Source organism: Rhinoraja longicauda, chromosome 1 (genome assembly GCF_053455715.1).
Source record: "Rhinoraja longicauda isolate Sanriku21f chromosome 1, sRhiLon1.1, whole genome shotgun sequence".
Classification (NCBI taxonomy): domain Eukaryota; kingdom Metazoa; phylum Chordata; class Chondrichthyes; order Rajiformes; family Arhynchobatidae; genus Rhinoraja; species Rhinoraja longicauda.
Window position 1 is genome coordinate 90,900,981 of NC_135953.1, and position 20,612 is coordinate 90,921,592.

General features: G+C 42.7%; 1 protein-coding gene across 5 annotated transcripts in view; it reads right to left on the bottom strand.

Annotated features, from left to right (window-relative positions):
• fras1 (Fraser extracellular matrix complex subunit 1) overlaps positions 1–20,612 on the bottom strand; it is a 427,133-nt gene that overhangs the window by 31,203 nt on the left and 375,318 nt on the right. For all 5 annotated transcript variants that reach the window (XM_078402250.1, XM_078402222.1, XM_078402240.1 and 2 more), the window contains 4 exons: positions 19,289–19,489; positions 16,020–16,207; positions 12,101–12,376; positions 165–397 (listed from right to left, as the gene is read on the bottom strand). In XM_078402250.1, the coding sequence (XP_078258376.1) occupies positions 165–397; positions 12,101–12,376; positions 16,020–16,207; positions 19,289–19,489 (898 nt within the window). The remainder of the gene's footprint in view (positions 1–164; positions 398–12,100; positions 12,377–16,019; positions 16,208–19,288; positions 19,490–20,612) is intronic.

The window sequence follows — 20,612 nt, forward strand, 5'->3', positions numbered from 1 at the left end:
TCGGCCACAGAAATGCCCGATTTCATGACTGATATGATTTCACCTGGAAATGATCATTAGCACAGTTCTTGACAAATATTTTGTTCACATTTCTGCAATCTACCATAAAGATGTACTTATTTGTGTAAAACTGGAGCCTGCCATTGCTGCTCTCTTTGTAATACCTGTTGGGATGTTCCTTGTGCTTGACATCCAAGTACTTCAAGGTGGCTATGAAGGATTGGGCCTGGAATCCCCTTGCTTTCCCCGCCACTACCGGCGTGTGGCATATTGAACTGTCCGTTCCTATGGTAATAATATTGCTCCTCAGTGGTGTTCCAACATGTCCAGCCTTGTCCACTGCTTTGGCAACACAACGGACATGGAAACGACGGCTGAAGTAGATACTATCAAGCACCTACAGCAAGAAGACGAAAGGAAGAGTCAGGTGAGTTCTCGAAAGCAAAATACAGAAAATATGAAACAAAAACAAAAACATTGGAAATACTCAGCAATTCGTATCAGACAGTGAATATGGTTATCAAGAATTACAGGATCTTGATCAACTTGGCAAACTGGGTTGAGGAATGTCTAATGAGTTTAATTCAGGTAAGTGCGAGGTGTATTTTGGGAAGTCAAACCAGGGCAGGACTTTTACAATGAATGGAGCCCAAGTGAGTATTGTAGAGCAGAGGGATCTAGGAGTACAGGCACATAGTTCCCTGGAAGCGGTATCACAAGTAGATAGGGTGGTAAAGAAGACTTTTGGCAAGTTGGCCTTCATCGGACAGTGCATTAATGATAGATAATGTTGGAATATTATGTTGGTCACTTTGTCATTAAGCTAGAAAGAGTGCAGAGAAGATTTATGGGGATATTGCCAGGCCATCGAGTCCTGGCAATATCCCCATAAATCTTCTCTGCACTCTTTTTAACTAATCTACACAGTACTGAGATGGTTAATGAAAAGGAAAGCTGTGTGCTCAATTGTAGTTTGCAGACTCAAGAATGATTCTAGGCTAGGATTCTATTCCTTAGAGCACAGGAGACTGAGGGATGATCTTATAGAGGTGTATAAAATGATGAAGGGAATAGACAGGGTGAATACACAATCTTTTTCCTTGGTAGGGGAATCAAGAACTAGAGGGCACAGGTTTAATGTGAGAAGGGAAAGATTTGACAGGAACCTGCATGACATTTTTTTCACACAGAGGGTGGTGGGTATATGGAATGATTTGCCAGAGGAAATAGTTGAGGCAGGTACAATAACACTATTTAAAAGACATTTGGATATGGTAAATGGAACAAGCTTAGATAGGGCATCATGGTTGGCATGCACGAGTTGGGCTGAAGGGCTGTTTCTGTGCTGAATTACTCTATACTCTTGTCAAGCAACATCCGAGGTGAGCAAAATGGAGTTCATGTGTCAGGTTGATGACCTTGCTCGAGTACAGACTTCTGATGATAGGACGCAGCCTGAAATGTTGCCTCTGTTTTCTCTCCACACTTGACTTGTTGAGCATTTCCAGCATTTCTGGTTTTAATTTCAGTATTCTCGAAGCTTTGTTACCAAGACTAAATAAATCTTGACACAAAGGGCAAATTTCTAGTATGTATGCATCAAGGCATTTGTTTATTGTCTATAATGCCGGTATTTATTTTAGAGGCTTATTGCAGATACAGAGGGAAGAATGGGAATATACAATAAGTTTTGGAACAACCAAACTAATTTTATTTACAATACAATACAATCATCAGCGCAGAGTTCCTACTGTAAACATCTCTGGAAGGATAGTTGGCCAGATGGAAGTGGTTTTCTTTGTCAAATTTTCATTTTAACTAATCTACACAGTACTGAGATGGTTAATGAAAAGGAAAGCTGTGTGCTCAATTGTAGTTTGCAGACTCAAGAATGATACTCAAATAAAATAAATGTTTGTTACAATTAATATTGAATATACAATTAATTGCAATATTAATTTAAAACTTAATAACCATGGTAAAAAATGAACCTCTCCCCACCAATTCTTTCAATATCTTTTAATAGACAAAACAGCAAATGTATGGTTAAAAATCTTTTTGACTTTGTTTAATTTCCAAAAGAGAATTAAATAGAATCAGGTACCACATCCAAGGAACCAAAACTCTTGAGTTTTCCCACCTCCCTTCCCCAGCCCCATAGAGATACAGGTTTGTTTGCCAATCAAGTCTTGTTCTACATCAATCAGCCGTGATTGGGTGCATTCGACAGATGTTGTACGGATGGGGCCAAAATGCCTGGGGCCAGACTGGTCAAAGGGTATTTGATCATCTATCCCTGTGCACTACTTATAGACTTCAGTTTTCTTTCATAATCATATATCCGTTCATACATCTTTAAGCTTTAATTAACATTGCATTAATTATCTTTGATGACAAGCTCTCCAAACTATTTACTCGATTGGGTAAAGTATTCTTCTAAAGTCGGATTTTGCTTGAAGCATACTAATTTTACAGTAATTTCCTTTTAATCTGTTGGAGTTTAAGTTTCCAATATCCTTTGTTCTTTTTAATATGTATTTTCTCTTAAAAGTTAGTAGCCTCTCTGTGTCCAATTCATCCCAATCCAGCAAACTGGTCTTCCCCACAATCTCCTTTAATTTCATATATTGCTTTGACTTGCATCAATCATTACTCAGGAGTTGATGTCAGTAAGGAAATTGAGCTTTTAGGATCTAGTGGCATAGAGTGGTGAACACAACAGGCAAATCAACTTCGGATCAAATAATGTGGCTTTGTCATAAATTCAGTAACATGTAGATTGTATTCAATTCAGTAACATGGAGCAAAAATGTAAATAATGCTTCTGGGTATTATCTAAAGTGGATCTTGGGTGTTAATAATTTTCAAAAAGCTTGAGAGAGAATACAATCCACAATATTTATGTGTTAAATAGCAGTAGCAGGCTGGAGCTCACTAAACCATCATCCTTTGTTATGTAGGTTCCAGAACAAATGACAGTGGTGATACAAATCTCTCCTTTCTTGTCCATACATTTATCTTCAGTAGACCTGACTACTGTAATGCTGTCTTTACAGGTCTCCCTAAAAAATCGATTAGACAGCTGCAGCTGATTCAGAATGCTGCTGCTCGAGTCCTCACTCAAGATCAAGAAAGTAGATCACATCACTCCAGTTCTGAGGTCTTTACACTGGCTTCCATTCTGTCAAATAATTGATTTCAAAATACTACTGTTGATGTATAAAGTACTGAATGGTTTAGGGCCAAAAAACATTTCTGATCTTCTGCTATATTTTGAACCATCCAGACCTCTCAGGTCGTCTGGGACAGATCTGCTTTCTGTCCCCAGAGTCAGAACTAAACATGGAGAAGCAGCGTTTAATTTTTATGCACCACATATATGGAATAAACTCCCAGAAAAGTGCAGGTTCGTTGCAACTCTCGGTTCTTTTAAATCGAGGCTGAAGACTATTCTGTTTGACACTGCCTTTTTAAAAATCAAATAATTATTAATTTCCTACACTGCACTGTAACTTTTAATTTTGTATTTTATACCTGTCTTGTTCTATTTCAGCTTGTTTTTATTTTCTATTCTCTTTAATGACTGTTTTTTTTAATTGCTTTTACCTGCTCTAATGTTTTATGTAAAGCAAATTGCCTTGTTACTGAAATGTGTAATATAAATAAACTTGCCTTGCCTTGCCTTGCCTTTCTCAAATCCTGTTTGGGATCTGCGTGAAATCAATAGAACTGTTGCAACTCAGTTGTTTTTGGGTGGGATTCCACACCTTATTACTGGTCAAATTATAAAAAACTTCATTCAACACTAAACATTACGATGGCTCAAAGGCTACATTGGATGCTTTTCACACTTTTTATGCTGGAAATTGTTCCAATAGAATGGTCTAGTTTATTTAATTTAATTTATTTATTGTCATGTGTACGAGGTACAGTGAAAAGCTATTGTTGCATGCTAACCATTCAGCATTTAGAGAATACATGATTACAATTGAGCCATCCACAGTGTAGAGATACATGATAAAGGAAATAATGTGAATAACATTTAGTGCAAGATAAAGCCAGTAAAGTCCGATCAAAGTAATCCAAATGGGAAATTATGGCTAGTGTGCATTATCAAACATCATACAAGGTGGGAAACAAACCCTATATAATCTACACTGCAGTATCCTAACTTTATTCATATATGCAATGTGGTTGTCACAAAAAAGCAGCATTTGTTTATCCATGTTTAATTGCTGCAACAAAAAAAATTACAGCAGGATCTGGATCGATTGGCCAGGTGGGCTGAGGAATGGTTGATGGAATTTAATACAGAGAAATTTGAGGTGTTGCAATTTGGGAAGTCTAACATGGGCAGGACCTACACAGTGAATGGTAGGGTTCTGGGTAGTGTTGAAGAGCAGAGGGATCTAGCAGTGCGGGTGCATGGTTCCTTGAAGGTGGAATTGCAGGTAGTCAAAAATGCTTTTGGGACATTAGCCTTCATCAGGCAGAGTAAGGAGTAGAGAAGTAGGGAAGTCATGTTGGAGTTGTATAAGATGTTGGTGAGGCTGCATTTAGAATATAGTGTTCAGTTCTGGGCACCGTGCTATAGGAAAGATGTTGTCAAGCTGGAAAGGCTAGAGAGAAGATTTATGAGGATGTTGCCAGGACTAGAGGGTCTGAGTTATAGGGAGAGGTTGAATAAGCTAGGCCTTGGAGTGCAGGAGGATGAGGGTGATCTTACAGAGGTCTATAAGATCATGAGAGGAATAGATCAGGTAGATGCACTGTCTCTGGCCCAGAGTAGGTGAATCAAGGACTAGAGGGCATAGGTTCAAGGTGAAGGGGAAAAAAATTAATGGGAATCTGAGGGGTACCATTTTCACACAAAGGGTAGTGGGTGTATGGAACTAGCTGCCAGAGGAGGTAGTTGAGGCAGGGACTTTCCCAACATTTAAGAAACAGTTAGACGGGTACATGGATAGGACAGGTTTAGAGGGATATGGACCAAATGCGGGCAGGTGGGACTAGTGTAGCTGATACATGTTGGCCAGTGTGGGCAAATTGGGCCGAAGGGCCTGTTTCCATATTGAATCACTCTATGACTCTATGATTCTTCTGGAGATGATGGTGAGGGAATTCCAGGATTGTCTCCCAGTTTATGTTAAGCTCGGGCAATACATTTCTATAGCAGGATGGTGTCTGATGTAGACGACAGATACTACTTCCATTTTAATCTGTTACATAGATACATAGACAATAGGTGCAGGAGTAGGCCATTCGGCCCTTCGAGCCAGCACCGCCATTCAATGTGATCATGGCTGATCATCCACAATCAGTATCCCGTTCCTGCCTTCTCCCCATACCCCTTGACACAGCTAGCCCTAAGAGCTCTATCTAACCCTCTGTTGTGGAGGTTGTGGGTTTGCGAGGTGTGTTGAAGGTTGGTGGATTGTGACATTGCATATTGTAGATGGTCTTTGTGCACTTGTCCTATATAATCCTTACTGGATTCAGTAGCAGAATGAATCTTTTTTTAAATGAAAATGCCATTTTATTTGGGAGGGATGTGCAGCTGTTTCTTTCTACCTGACTGACAAATAATGTCCGCAACTTGTTAATGCGAATCAGTATCTACCTGCTGAGGCAGCATACTTTGTAATGTAAATCAGAAATGCAATGTAAATACTTTGTTCATGCAAATCAGTATTTACATTCTGAGGCAGCCTACTTTAATATGCAGTATCATCTCAAACCAAGTGTTATTTTTCTTATAGTTGACAGCTACCTTCAGACCTTCTATTTTTCTGCAAATTATAAAATGTATTCACATGGGATCTGCCGTTTGTGTGACCCTGCTTATACAGTTCTCCACCACACAATGTCAGAGTCAGAGAGTCATACAGTGTGGAAACAAACCCTTCGGCCCAACTTGCCCACAAGACCAACATATCCCATCAACACTAGTCCTAACTGCCTGTGTCTGGCCCATCTATATATATATATATATATATATATATATGTGTGTGTGTGTGTATATATATTATATATATATATATATATATATATATATATATATCTCTGAGAGACTTGTGGACCGGCACAATTTTAGCGCCACCTTAATCACCACTCTTCTGGCGACTCTTTATAACAAGTTTTATTTAAATTGGTCGTATATTTTTTAAGTTAGAGACATTTTAAACTTTAAAACTTTCATTTCTAAACACATTTTTTCAAAGTGCTGTGCGTATGACATCACCATAGAGCACGCACGGCCTCTCTCTTCACTTGCACAAACAACATGGACATCGTTAGCGGAGCCCGGAATCAGGGGCTCTCCTCTCCTCTCTCCTCTCCTCTCTCCCCACGCTTCTTCTCCCCCGTCTCCCCCACAACCGCCGCTACTCGCACTGACCGATTTTTGTCAAGAGTGCAGGAATATATTACAAATGGCTGGCCAAACAAATTGCCGAATTCAGAGGCAGAACTGAAACCATTCTTTGTACGAAGGAACGAACTCTCAGTAGACCAAGGTTGTGTCATGTGGGGAGCGAGAGTTGTAATACCTGAAAAATATGGAGTAAAATTGCTAGAAGATCTTCATGATCAGCATTTGGGAATGTGTCTAACAAAGAGTCTAGCTTGAAGCTATGGTGGCCTGGTCTAGATAAGGACATAGAACAAATGGTGAAAGAGTGTAGCACATGTCAAGCAGTTGGAAAGAATCCACCCACAGTACCGCTACAGCCATGGAAATGGTCGGTTAGAGTGTGGCAAAGATTACACATTGACTTTGCAGAGTTAGATTTGCAACAATTGTTCATTGTGATTGATAGTCACTTCAAGTGGGTTGAGGTGTTATCGATGAAAAAAAAACATCCAGCAAAACGATAGACATTTTGCGAGGGTTGTTTGCGTCCTATGGATTTCCAGAGGAAATTGTGTTTAATTACGGACCACAATTCTGTTCACAAGTGTTTGCACAATTCATGAAAGGGAATGCTGTAAAACACACTCGAGTAGCTCCATACCATCCCGCGTCCAATGGAGCAGCAGAACGCACAGTGCAAATTGTGAAGCGTACATTAGTCAAACAACTGCTGGATCCAAATCCAAAGAAAAGACAGTTGTCTTTGTTTCACAAACTGGCTAACCTTCTGATTACATATCGAAACGCACCTCACACCACTACTGGTCAAACACCAGCTGAACTGTTTTTGAAAAGAAAACCCAGAACAAGGTTTCACTGTTGAAACCAAACTTGGCTCAAACAGTAGAAGAGAAACAGGAGAAACAAAAAGCATATCATGACAGAAGTAAAGTAAAGGAAAGGAGTGTTGAGTTGAATCAGAAGGCAAGGGTGAAAAACCATCATCACAAGTGGGTGAAGTGGTTACCTGGAAGAGTAGTGAGAAAGTGCGGACCACGGACACACTTGGTCAAGATGTTTGGAAGTGGAAAGGTGAGAAAAGTAGACATTGATCATGTCATGCCTATGCAAGCACAGACAGGGTTGAAATCAGACAAATTAGATGAGTCAGATAATTGGCTTACCACTCAAGTACAGGTACCAGATGAACCAGAAATGGTACAAGAAGGTACACAAGTTAGTAAGAGTTTGAATCAGCCTGAAAATGGAGGTTCAAGTGGGGTTGACAGTCAAACAAAATTGACTGATGGACTGGAATCTATGAATGTAGGTCAAAAGGAAGGCTTGACTCGATTAAAAATTAGTCCAAGTGGTCCTAAACAGTCGGAAACTTTTGGTCAGGGAAGATATCCAGAAAGAAGAAGAAACCCAGTGGTTAGGTTAAATAGGGGAAGTTATTTCCTGAAAAGCACATATCCTTGTATATGCGACATATATGCATGATGCCCTCATTTTATTCAGGTTATATAAAAGTAAACTATCAGACAAGATTGTAATAATTTCGTACCGTTGGTTATATTCAAAACAAAATGTCCACAAGGATTTTTTTTTTTATTAGGGTGGAAGGAGTTGTAATAGCGCCACCTTTGGTTGGAGGATTGGAAATGATGGAATAAACCACAGTCATGGTCACAGTCACAGTCATGGGCAGTCATGTTCCGGCCAGCAGTGAGTTAACTTGTTATTCTGTGTCTGAGCTCAAGATATCACAGCAGCCATGACCTATTGAATGGCAGAACAAGCTCAGTGGGCTCCTGCACCTATTTCCCATGTCTGGCAGTGCCCAAAGGTAGCGCATTATTGACAAGGAGAAGGGCACAAGGAACTGTGGTGGAGTCTTGAGCAAAATACAAAGTGCCGGAGGAACTCAATGGGTCAGGCAGCATCCTTAGAGGGAATGGATAGGTCGGATAGGGTTTTGGGTCGGGAGTCTTCTTCAGACTGGTTCCCGAGTCTGGAGAAGCATCCTGACTCAAAGGTGTTTGTCCATTGAAAAAGAGGACAGCGAACAAAATTTAGAAACTGCATGGCCCTTGCACTAAGGAGCTAAATCAACAGATTGAATTCCTTTGCAGTGTACTCTGGAAATGATGGGGTACTTAACAGAATTCCCAGTTTTTGTTGTTGGATTACTGAGGTCATAGTGCCACCTATTGGGGAAATAAGGCAAGCAGGTAGCACATCAAAGGCCTGATGCCTAATGCAGGATTTTCCAAATCCATTTGCAATTTTTCTTGTTGAAATATTGTTGTATTGCTAACTATTTAATTTCTGTGAATTTGAATTCAAACTAGATCATTATCAACGCTAAACTGGATGATAAGATTTGACTTATGTAAGACTCAGAGTGATACTGCATGGAAACATGCTCCTTTGCCTACCTTGTCTATGTTGACCAATGTTGGCATTCTGAGCTGGTCCCATTTGTCCACATTTGGCACATAGCCCTCTAAACCATTCCTAATCATATATCTGTCCAAATTTATTTTGAAAGTCATCACTATATCCCGCTTCTATAGCTTCCTCTGGCACATCATTACAGATTGTGACTACACCTTAAGTGTGCCCTGGCTGGAGCACCCTTTTAAATATCTCCTCACTCATCTTAAGTCTATGCCCTCTAGCTTCAGAATCCTCTACCCTGGGAAAAAGACTCTGGAGTTCACTTTATCCTTGCCCTTGATGATTTTGTAAACTTTAATTGGGTCATCCCTCAATCTCCAATGCTCCAAAACAAAAAGATCCAACCCCTACCCAATCTCTCCTGATAACTAAGCCTACACGTTCAGGTAACATTCTGTTGAATCTCATCTGTGTCCTTTTCAACTTAATGACATCCTTCCTATAGATGGATGACCAGAACTGCACATCGTACTCCCAGTGTGGTCTCACCCACAACTTGTACAGCGGTATCATGATACTCCAGCTTTTGTACTCAATATCTTTCCCAAACTCGCATTCCAATGTCCTGTCCACCTGACTTACCGCTTTCAGGGAAGCATGTGACTGTACTCCAAGTCTCTGTCTTCTGCAACACTCTCCAGGGCTCTACTATTCAATGTGCAAGTCCTGCCCTGGGTTGACATACCTCACTTGCAATAGTTAAATTCCATTGCCCATTCCTTGGCCCACCTTCCCAACAAATATAGATTATGTTGTAAAGTTAGATATCCTTTCTCACTGTCCATATACCACCAATGTCAATCTACTACCACTAAATCTACTACCACTATTTTGTCATCCAAATCGTTAATGTGTTTCACAAACAATAATGATATCCAGCACAGACCCTGACAACATTCCACTGGTGACAGGCCTCCAATTAGAAAAAAACAACTACCCTTTGACTCTTTCCTTCGGCCAATTATGCATCCAATTAGATAGCTCACCTTGGATTCCTTGTGCCCCAACCACCCACACTAGCCTACCATTTGGAACAGGGCAGAAATAAGTTCTGAATCAATTGTAACCTCCCGTCTCTGTCCATCAACCTTAAGGCATGATGTTTTGTCATTGGAGCGAGGATTGGAAGGCACTATATTTCACTCCAATGTGAAATATTGGGAAAAGGGAAGAAAGGACAGCGTATAAAATTTAATACGGGAACCTCCACAAGCTTGAAGAAGGGCAGAGGTACACGTGAGCACCATCACTCCCAGCTCCCTTGAGCTTCACAAAGCTCCTGCAAACATCAGAGTCTAGTTTAGTTTAGTTTATTGATACAGCATGGAAACAGGCCCAAAAAATCCACTCCGACCAACGGTCACCTGTACAGTACTTCTATCCTACACATTCGGGACAGTTTACACGAGCCAATTAACCTACAAACCTGCACGTCTTTGGAATGTGGGAGGAAACCGGAGCACCCGAAGAGAACCCCGTGGTCACAGGGAGAACGTACAAACTCCGTACACACAACACCCGTAGTCAGGGTGGAACGCGGGTCTCTGGTGCTGTAAGGCAGCGGCTCTATCTCTCCGCCACCGCGCCGCCCGCCTCCATCCCAGAACCTCTGGCCTTTCTAGAATAACTGATGCAGCTGCAGTGCAGGGAGAGCAGCCATTCCAACGACCCAGAGCGGTGAGGGAAGAGATCGGCGGTCTGGCCGGAAACCCTCACGCCCAGGGAGCGAAGGTTCAACAGAATTGTACTGGATGCAGTGCACTTAGTTTCAAAAGAAGCAATTTAATAGATACTTAGGCCTGAAAATTCCAGCTACCCCCTCAAAGGAAGTGGTTATGCTGGAGAGGTACAGTATCAGCCTCGTCACTCCTTGGGCACCTGGTACAAAGCTCCGCAGTGACCACAGCCTCTGGCCTCATGGATCAGAGATTTCCTGCACAGTCCTCTGTTATGAGGCTGGGTTCTGGATGTGTGTGGCTGGTACCAGGGTGAGTGGGGGGGGAAGAGGGGGGAACAAATAATCTGAACTCAGCATATTGATGGATAAACCTGTGGAGGGTGAGAGGTGGAGTCGGGATGCCAGCAGAGTGATAGCTTTTACTGACGGCAGCAGACAGCAGGAGCTGAATGGCTGCAGGGAGGAAGATAATGGGATTGAGTGGTGGGAGTGGAGAGATCGGTGCAGTGTGTTATAGTTGGGAGGTGATAGACGTGAGGGTGTAGATTAGTGATCGATGTACTAGTTGGGGATTATGCTGAGGGTTCAGATTGCCATGGGAGTCAAAGATTGCTTGTTCCCATGACAATGTGGTCCAGGCTTTTCTGCCACGCTTCATTGCAGATTTGTGGATGTAGCCCAGTCCATCACACAGACCACAGACACTCCACCACTGACTCCATCTGCACTTCACTCTGCCCCAGGAAAGCAGCCAACATCATAATCAAGGACCTATTTCATTCTGGTCATTCCCTCTTCTTCCCATCAAGCAGAAGATACAAAAGCTTGAAAGCGTGTACCACTGGACTCAGAAACAGTCTCTTCCTTTCTGTTGTTGGACTTCTGAACAGTCCCTCCATTAGCTGGGGTATAGTCCTGATCTTCCAATCTACCTCATTGCAGCATTGGACTTTAAAAAAACCAAAACTGTTTTGCTACAATATGAAGAAACTGTATTCTGTACTGTATTGGTATTTTCCTCTTCGCTCTACCTTTTGTACTTGAGTTTGACTTGATTGTATTCATGTAAAGCATAATCTGATTTGATTTGATAGCACACAAACAAAAGCTTTTCACTGTATCTCGATACATGTGACAACAATAAACCAATGTCGACACCAAAGAAGTGATGCAAAGGAATTACACAAATTTAACTGTAAATGCTTATTTCACACTGGGAAGAAAAATGATTTTCTATTGCACAACACTTAAATACCATTATGTGATTGAATTATGTAAGTTTGTTTGAAGGCAGCAGAAATAACAACGTAAAATTCTTCCACAAAATAATAAGCAGCGATGCAGAATTTTAAAATCTGATCCTAACATTGAGAAACAGGAAAAGAACAGCCAAGCTGGCCTTAATTAATCACAATCATTTAACCTGACTCTTCCAACATTTCTTTCTGCCCTCAAGGAAATTACTTAATTTTCACTTCAAACATTTCATTCATCCAAGCTGTGGCATAAATTAAATTTTGCACTGCTGAAAGGACAATTACTGCGCCTCCTGGCAATTTGTCTGGGTTTACAGCTGAAGTGAGTACCTGCTGATTCTTTGTACTTACCATGTGGGTGGTACTGGTGAAAGGAGTGTTGTCCGTGACAGTCTCAAATGGGGACCTGGCTCCGCTCGTATCTGTGGGTGCAGCCACTTCCCAGCTGAAGCGGATGGTCGACTGGTTAATTCCTGCCTCGTCACAGCGCTCCTTCATTACCGAGTACTTCGGGAAATGTGAGTCACATGGAGTTACACACACCAGTGGGTAGCCAGGTGATGGAGTCTTTTTGGTTCCTTTCTTTGTTACCTCTTCAACGTGGTCATAATCAGCTAAAGACACAACCTGCAATAATACAAACAATAATAAATGTTCAAGATAGAGCAAAATATATTTTGCAACTAAGAGTTGAAATGCTCCAATATATGGTTCAAGGCCATATTCCAATCTCATTCCAACTTCCATTCCTTTGAAGGCTTAGACTTGCATCTGAACATTCATAAACCCTGTAGAAACATAGAAAATAGGTGCAGGAGTAGGCCATTCAGCCCTTCGAGCCAGCACCGCCATTCAATATCATCATGGCTGATCATCTAAAATCAGTACCCCGTTCCTGCTTTCTCCCCATATTCCTTGATTCCTTAAGCCCAAAGAGCTAAATCTAACTCCCTCTTGAAAACAACATTTTTCTTACACTGATTCTGAACTGGCATGATCATGGGATGTTGTGGTGAGAAGTGACCAAAAGCATTATTTCACAAACAAAATCCAGAAGGTCACCTGTGGCACAGGTAGGACCTCTCTTTGTCGTTCAGGGGTGCAAGGTTGCTGTTGGATGACTAGTCTTGTTGAGTGAAGCCTCCTAAAAGCTCTCCGACCATGTTTCCATGTGGATAAGTCCTGGCATGCTTCTGCACTTGCTTCTTAATTTATAGGTGTTTTGGGGTCCCAGGATGCAGAGCCAATAATGGGAATTGAAGCAAATCGTCTGTCTGCCAGTCTTAGAGACTTGTACATGAAGCATGGGGAAAGCAAGCAGATGTGAATTATGCTTCAGCATCTGGCCTTTCATCAGCCATAAATACCATCCTGTTCAGGCACCATAGTCGTCCTTGTTCCTGCACTCAGGAGTGTAGATTTCTCATACCCAATTACTTTCTGCTTGTCTAACTGACTTGATTAGGAGTAGACAAATTGTAGAAACAAAGAACTGCAGATGCTGGTTTATATCACAGATAGATAGATACAAAGTGCTGGAGTAACTCAGCGAATCAGGCAGCATCTCTGAAGAACAAGGGTGGCTGACGTTTCGGGTCAGGACCCTTCTTCAGACGGTCGAGTCTGAAAAAGGGTCCCAACCCGAAACGTCACCCATCCTTTTTCTCCAGAGATGCTGACTGACCCGCTGAGTTACTCCAGCACTGTGTGTCTACTGTATATTTGGTCAGGAACAGTTTATTTCTCTCTGAAAGAGAATCCAATTAAGGGTTCTGTGAACTAGCAATAGATGAGGATGGGTAGAATGAAGCTTTAGTGGAGCATTAACTGGTGCAGAGTGGTTGGGCCAGAGGCACTGTTTCTGTGCTGGATACTTGAGGCAATCCAAACATTAGTTACAGATGAATGCAAAGCTCAACAGAACTGAAATATGTTGCTTGCACACCATTGCCCATGTTCCGCTCGTGATCAGGACTGGGTCCAGCAGTGGGAATGGATATGGACAAAGGCCAAGCAGCTCAGACAAAGGCGAGAGCAGAAATCGCATGGAGATTATGTCTGAAGGTGTACAAACAATTAAAGGAAAGTGTCAAAAAGATTGAAATAAATAGATTCATGCAAGTTTTGGAAAAACATGACACGCATTTCAATCTGGAGGCACGAGAGGCTGCAGATGCTGGAATCTTGGAGAGCTGCTGAAGCAACTCAGCAGGTAAGGCAACATCTACAGAGGGAAATGGACCAATCAGGTTTTTGAGTTACGCCACTTCATCTGGACTGAATGAGCAGAGAGGACCTAGCCGGTTTAAAGTGGTGGGGAGGAGAGTGTGGGACAGAAGCTAGCAAGACGTGTATACAGATAACGAGGTTTATTGGCAGATAGAGTCAGGGTGGGCGAGAGAGGGTTGGAGATCGCGACAGAGACTGGGAGGTGATAAGTGGGGAAAAGAAATGGGTGCAGGTTCTGGAATCTGGCAAGAAAATCAGATGAAAACGTAAGGAAGGAATGATGGCTGATGCGAGAGACAACAGAGGGAGACAGCTTCATCTACTTGCCAAGGGTGCGGAGGGAGAGCGCAAAAGAGTGACTAGGTGAACACAAAGTGACAGGAATCCCTAAGTGCGTCTTAATAGTCACATGTCTGACAACCCTTTATCTCATGGAGCCTGAGGTGTGAGGACGGAGGTTGCCCTGCATTTCTTCATGGAATATATCGCAGGATCTTATCAGGCAAACACGTTGAACACAGGGGCCTCTGGTCTGCTGTCTCCCATTCAGTATTGGACTGCACTGATAGGCTGCCGAGACCAGCTAAGTGAACATAAGTGCAGAATCAGCTAGTGTGAGTACTGATGGAGAGTGGGGGAAAAGAATATCTGGCCACTGTGTTACATAGAGTTGCTGCCTTATAGCGCCAGAGAACCGGGTTCAATCCTTACTACAGGTGCTGTCTGTATGGAGTTTGTACCTTCACCCTGTCCTCCCAGATTCCAAAGAGGTGCAGATTAGTAGGTTATTTGACTTTAAACTTTAGAGATACAGCACGGAAACAGGCTCTTCAGCCCACAGAGTCTGCATCAACCAACGATCACCCTGTACTCTAGAACCATCCTACACACTGGGGCAATTTTACAATTTTACCGAAGCAAATGAACCTATTAAAACTGTACGTCTTTTGAGTGTGGAAGGAAACTGTGGCACCCAGAGAAAACCCATGCAGTCACGGGGAGAATGTACAAACTCCGCACAGAGCACAACCATAGTCAGGATCGAACCTGGGTCTCTGGTGCTGTAAGGCAGCAACTCTACTGCTGCGCTACTGTGCCGCCCCTATAAATTGTGCCGTCTTCCATAAATTGTTCCTGGTATACAGGGTAGAATGGGTGATTAATGGTCTCGGCCTCTTTCCATGCTGTAAATATACACTAAACTAAACTATCTTCTCTTCTTCCTGCAGGAACATTCAATGGATAAGGTTTGCATTGCAGATCGTCTGCAGCATCAGAGTGTCAATGCTCATTCGGAAATAAATGTCTGCAATCCTCCCATTCCCTGACTAATGGTGTGTCTGCTTCATTGGGAGCTACAACATATTGACGCACAATGTCTACACAGTGGTGGGGATCCACAGACTGCACAAGTAACTCCTCACTGGAGGCAAACACTCCCTGTTGCAGCAGCTCAAACAATTAGTGTAATGCAAAGTTGCTACACATACCCACCTTTGGTTTATTTTTGATGGTACAGCACGGAAACAGGCCCTTTGGCCCACTGGGCCCATGCCGACATGCGATCCCTGCACACTAACACTATCCTATAACACTAACACCCTAGGGACAATTTATCTTTTCAAAAAAGCCAATTGGCCAATAAACCTGTAAGTCTTTGGTGTGTGGGAGGAAACCGGAGCTCCCCGAGAAAAATCATGGAGGTCACCGGGAGATCGTACTAACTCCGTAAAGACAGCACCTGTGGTTAGGATCGAACCTTAGTCTCTGGCGCTGCAAAGGAGCAACTGTGCCACTGTGCCACCCTCACTGACCAAGTTATCAGTATTTGCAAGTAGAAAAGAAGCAGACCTGAGCAAAGAAGAGTCTCCATGCTATCCGACTTACGGGAGCATTGAGCAATGTATTATGTACTAAAGTAGATCAAGCCTCTCTGGTTCTCTGATACAACTCAGATCTGACAATGGGCCAGAGTATCTCACAGAAGGCAAACTAAATCCTTTGGCTTCAGAAGGAGCAGATCAGCTGCCTGCCAACTTACAATAGGTGGTGCTGGTAAAATTAGACTTCCTGCTGCCTCCTGGTCAAGAATGGTCACCGTGGCCATGGTTATGTCGCCGAGAATGGCCTCAATAGGGTCGTCTGGGCCCAGCACCAGGGAAAACGACTCGTGCCACTCTCGATCTTCATTGGACAGGATCTCCACTTTAAACAGGATGTGGTCAATGCCTGGAAAGGAGAGAAAGTAGCAATGGTAATGATGGGGCAGAGCCAGCGCCCAAGAGTGATAAAGTACATAATTCCCGCTACAACAATGCCCAGCGGCTTGAATAAACAGCAGCACCGCTCCAGTAACTTTCCCCAAATAGATCTTTGCAACATTTCAGAATCATTTCCAGTGCTTGTACAAAGCTTGTCATTTGCAATTAATGATGCCACAATATACCCTCGAGATGGTTGCCATTTCTGGCTGTAAGCAGAAACTAGGATTGACAATCAGCAGCCACTGTACTCCAGGCCTGGCTTCCCATGTGGTGATTCCACTTGTACCTGCACGATTTACTGGACTGAATGAAATAATGTTTCGTTTAGTTTAGAGATACAGCGCGGAAACAAGCCCTTTGGCCCACTGAGTCCATGCCGACCAGCGATCCCCGCACACTAACACTATCCTACACACAGTAGGGACAATTTACATTTCTGTATCAAGCCAATTAGTCTCCAAAGCTATATGTCTTATGATTCAACATCAGTGCACAATTCATGGGCGAGGGACAGAACTTGTAAACTGAGTGCGGCAGTCACTCAGAACATTTCTACAAACCAGCCATAGTAAATCAAAAATATACAACTCTTGCGGGTCACTACATTTTGGAAAGATGTGAAGTTCCGAGGAAGGTACAGCAGAATAGATCCGGAGAAGAGGGATTTTATCGACAAGGTCACATTGGAAAAGCTAAGAGGAAATGTGAAAGAGGAGAACAACGTTATGACAGGTAGGGTATTCAAAGAAAAGTACGGGTATCAGAGGTAATGGGGAGAAGGGGGTTAGGAAGGACAGATAGATCAGCCATGATTGAATGGTGAAGTAGACTTGATGGGCCGAATGACCTTATTCTGTTCTTATCACATAAAAGCTATTGCAGTTAGTTGATGGGACAAGAAATAAGAACTTGCATTTAAGGTTTCATGGAAGAGAACAGAAGGAGTCGTAGAGGCTTAGAGCATGGAAACAGGCTCTTCGGCCCAACTCCTCCATAACAACTTAGGTGCCTCATCTAAACTATTACCGTTTGCTTGCATTTGGCCCATAGTCCTCTAACCCTGCCCTTTCCATATACTTGTCCAGATGTTTTTTTATAATATTGTAATTGTACTTGCATTAAGTACTTCCTCGGGCAGCTAGTGCCATATACCAACCTCTTCCCTGCAGTCCTAGCCTGCCCAACCTCTCTATAGCTCAGGCCCACGAATCCTGGCAACTTCGTCTTAAATCTTTTCTGTGCTCTCGGACCAGAGGGCACAGCCACAGAAAAAAAGGATGCAACTTTAAAAAGGAGATGAGGAGGAATCTCTTTAGTGGTGACCCTGTGGAATTCATTGCCTCAGACAGCTGTGGAGGCAAAATCATTGGGTATTTTTAACGCAGAGGTTGACAGGTTCCTGAGTAGTATGGTTTCAAAGGTTATGGGGAGAAAGCAGGAGAATTGGGTTAAGTGGGAAAGATAGATTAGCCGCGGTTGAATGGAGGAGTAGACTCGGTGGGCCGACCGGCCTATCTACTCCTGTATCTTATGGACTCTTTCTGTTGAAGGTATAGCAGGTATCAGAAGACCCCATCCCTTAATATGCTGGACCATACCAAGATACATGGCCATACATACACATGTACTCGAGTGGGTGTACTAGTTTGCACTTGATGTTTCAAAATTCAATGCTGACAATGAGCAAGTACAACTCTCCACAATATCTGGGAGGCCACACTGGGAGGGACATTCCTCTCCATTCAATTCAACTAGACTCATGCCAAACCTCAAAAATAATTATTTCAGTTCTTCAGAACTTGGATAGATGTTGACAAACATTCAGTGAAAAATCTCCATAATGGTGAAGACCGTGCTCACAAGTGGAATGGAGGAGGAGGAAAGTGCAAGCCACCCGGTTGTGGCAAGTCTCTAACAAGGGTCAATGACTACTGTTCTGCTGATGTTAGGAGTTAACTTCTGAATAGGATGGCATGCAAACACTTTATCAGTGTCTTGTAACTTGTCACTGAACTTCCCACAAATACAACCAAACGCTGCTAACACTCAGCAAAATCTGCAGAAAGAAAAACAGAGTTAATGTTTTCAGTCAGAAAATGTGAAGAAAAAACTTGGTTACACCCTGAGTGGTGATGACCTGGAACTGAAGCAGAAATAAGCAACAATTTCAAAAAGAAATGGATTAGCACTATGGAGAAATAAATTAAAAGGTCTATGGGGATAAAACTGTGCAAGGGGGTTGAGGGGATTGCTCTCCAGAGCCGGCTTGGGGGAGATGGCATCCCTGTGTGCCAGAACTGCTCAATAACTCATTGAAAAGCACAGCATTTGTTTCCATGCAACTATAAAACCAAAGTGGCTGCATTTAGTTAAGTCATCTTCGATTCAATTAAGTTGCATGTGTGCAAATATTTGCTTTACTGACACAGAAAGATAATGATGAAAGCCAACAAGTTGTTTGTGAATTGCAGAGTGACTAGGAGATGGGCTCTCAGCAATTGGAGACTTGTTGTGGGGATGAGAGAGGCCAGATGGCAGGCAATCGCTCAACATCATGTCGAGAGATGGAAGAAAACGTTCAGGATCCTTCCTGGAATTGTCGCTCGAAGGGCTGTAAAATATAGGCGAAATGAATGAGCTCAGTGTGAAAACCCAGATCTGCCCGAATTTATCTACACTCTCTCTCACCTCACTCTGATGTGAAACTCCAGTTTCACATTCTTTCATTTTGCAATTCCCATCAGTGTTCCCCCACCTACCGCGAAGGTGTTGAATCCTGATCTGCGTACTACCCATGGTCATCAATAATTGAATCGGAGCTTTTAAGTTAGTACGAGCAGGCTATCCGACTGTGGGAGGCATCACAGTTAAATAGCTGAGAGCAGTGTCTCTCAGCTCTGACATTGAAACCGAGATGCCTTTGTGTACTTAGCTGTTTATAAAAGCAGCTGAATTGGTCAATGAGGCGCAATCAATTTAGTGCAACAATGACACATTCTCAATTTTAAATCATTTTCAATTTAAATCAATTTAAAATCATTCTCACCGGGACTGAATTTGAGCACCCTGCTCTTGGGGTTGTAGTCGATGCCTGACTGTGCAGAGCCATCCCGAGTGCTGCAGCGAACCTTCGACGTCCTGTCCTGATCCCCCTTCCTCAGCACCTTGATGTTGAGTATAGCAATGGCATCAGGGCCCGGCGGCTCATGCACCTGGAACGCTGACTCTTCAAATTCAATTGTTGGGGCTACAAACAAAACCACAAGTTTAAACAACAACTTCGAATCAAACAAACTGCTGGAAGATCTGTGGAGGGGAGCGGACAGACAACTTTTCGGGTCTGAGGAAGGGTCCCAACCAGGAACATCATCTGTCCATTCACAGATGCTATCTGACTTGCTGAGTTACTCCAGCATGTCGGCGTAGCAGTAGAGTTGCTGCCTTACAGCGCCAGAGACCTGGTTCGATCCTGACTACGGGTACTGTTTGTATGGAGTTTGTACGTTCTCCCCGTGACCTGCAATGGGTTTTCTCCGGGTGCTCCAGTTTCCTCTCATACTCCAAAGACGTACAGGTTTGCAGGTTAATTGGCATTGCTAAAATTGTAAATTGTCCCTTATGTGTGTAAGATAGTGTTAGTGAGCGAGGATCGCTGGACGGCACAGACCCGGTGGGCCAAAGGTCCTGTTTCCACACTGTATCCCTAAACTAAACTTGGTGCTTTGCTGAAAATTCCAGCAGCTGCAGTTCCCTGTGTCACCAGATCCTTTATACAAATTATGTGAATCTGTCAGCATGCTCCTGCAGAAACAGAATAGTAAGCAGCAGGCATTTAGACTGTACTCCACAGAAATGATTTTTTTTACTAACCCTAACTCGTGGAAAATTCCTCAAATCATGTCTGCTGTATAAAAAACTTGTGCAGTGATTCATTTCTGTCATTCAATATTTATGTTAGGGTTCTGTGAACCAAACGTAACACTGGATATTCCACAAATTATTCATAAGACAATCTGGTAAGCAGTGGAGACACAGTTGTGGCCTCTTCATACATCTATCCAGAATTAGAACAGCAGCAGTAGAGAAACAGAGCTGGGTTATCACTGCCTGACATATCACATTGAAAGCCAGCAAATGACACAATACAACACTGCCGTATTCTGCAAAGACTTTGTAATGCACTGTCCAGCCAGACTTGAGGTATTCTTAGTTTAATTTAATTTAGAGATACAGCGTGGAAACAGGTGCTTCAGCACACCGTGTCCATGCCGACCAATGTTCACCCATTCATACTAGTTCTCCGTTATTCCAATTTTGCATCCGATACAACAGGGGTCATTAACAGAAGCCAATTAATCTACAAACCCGCA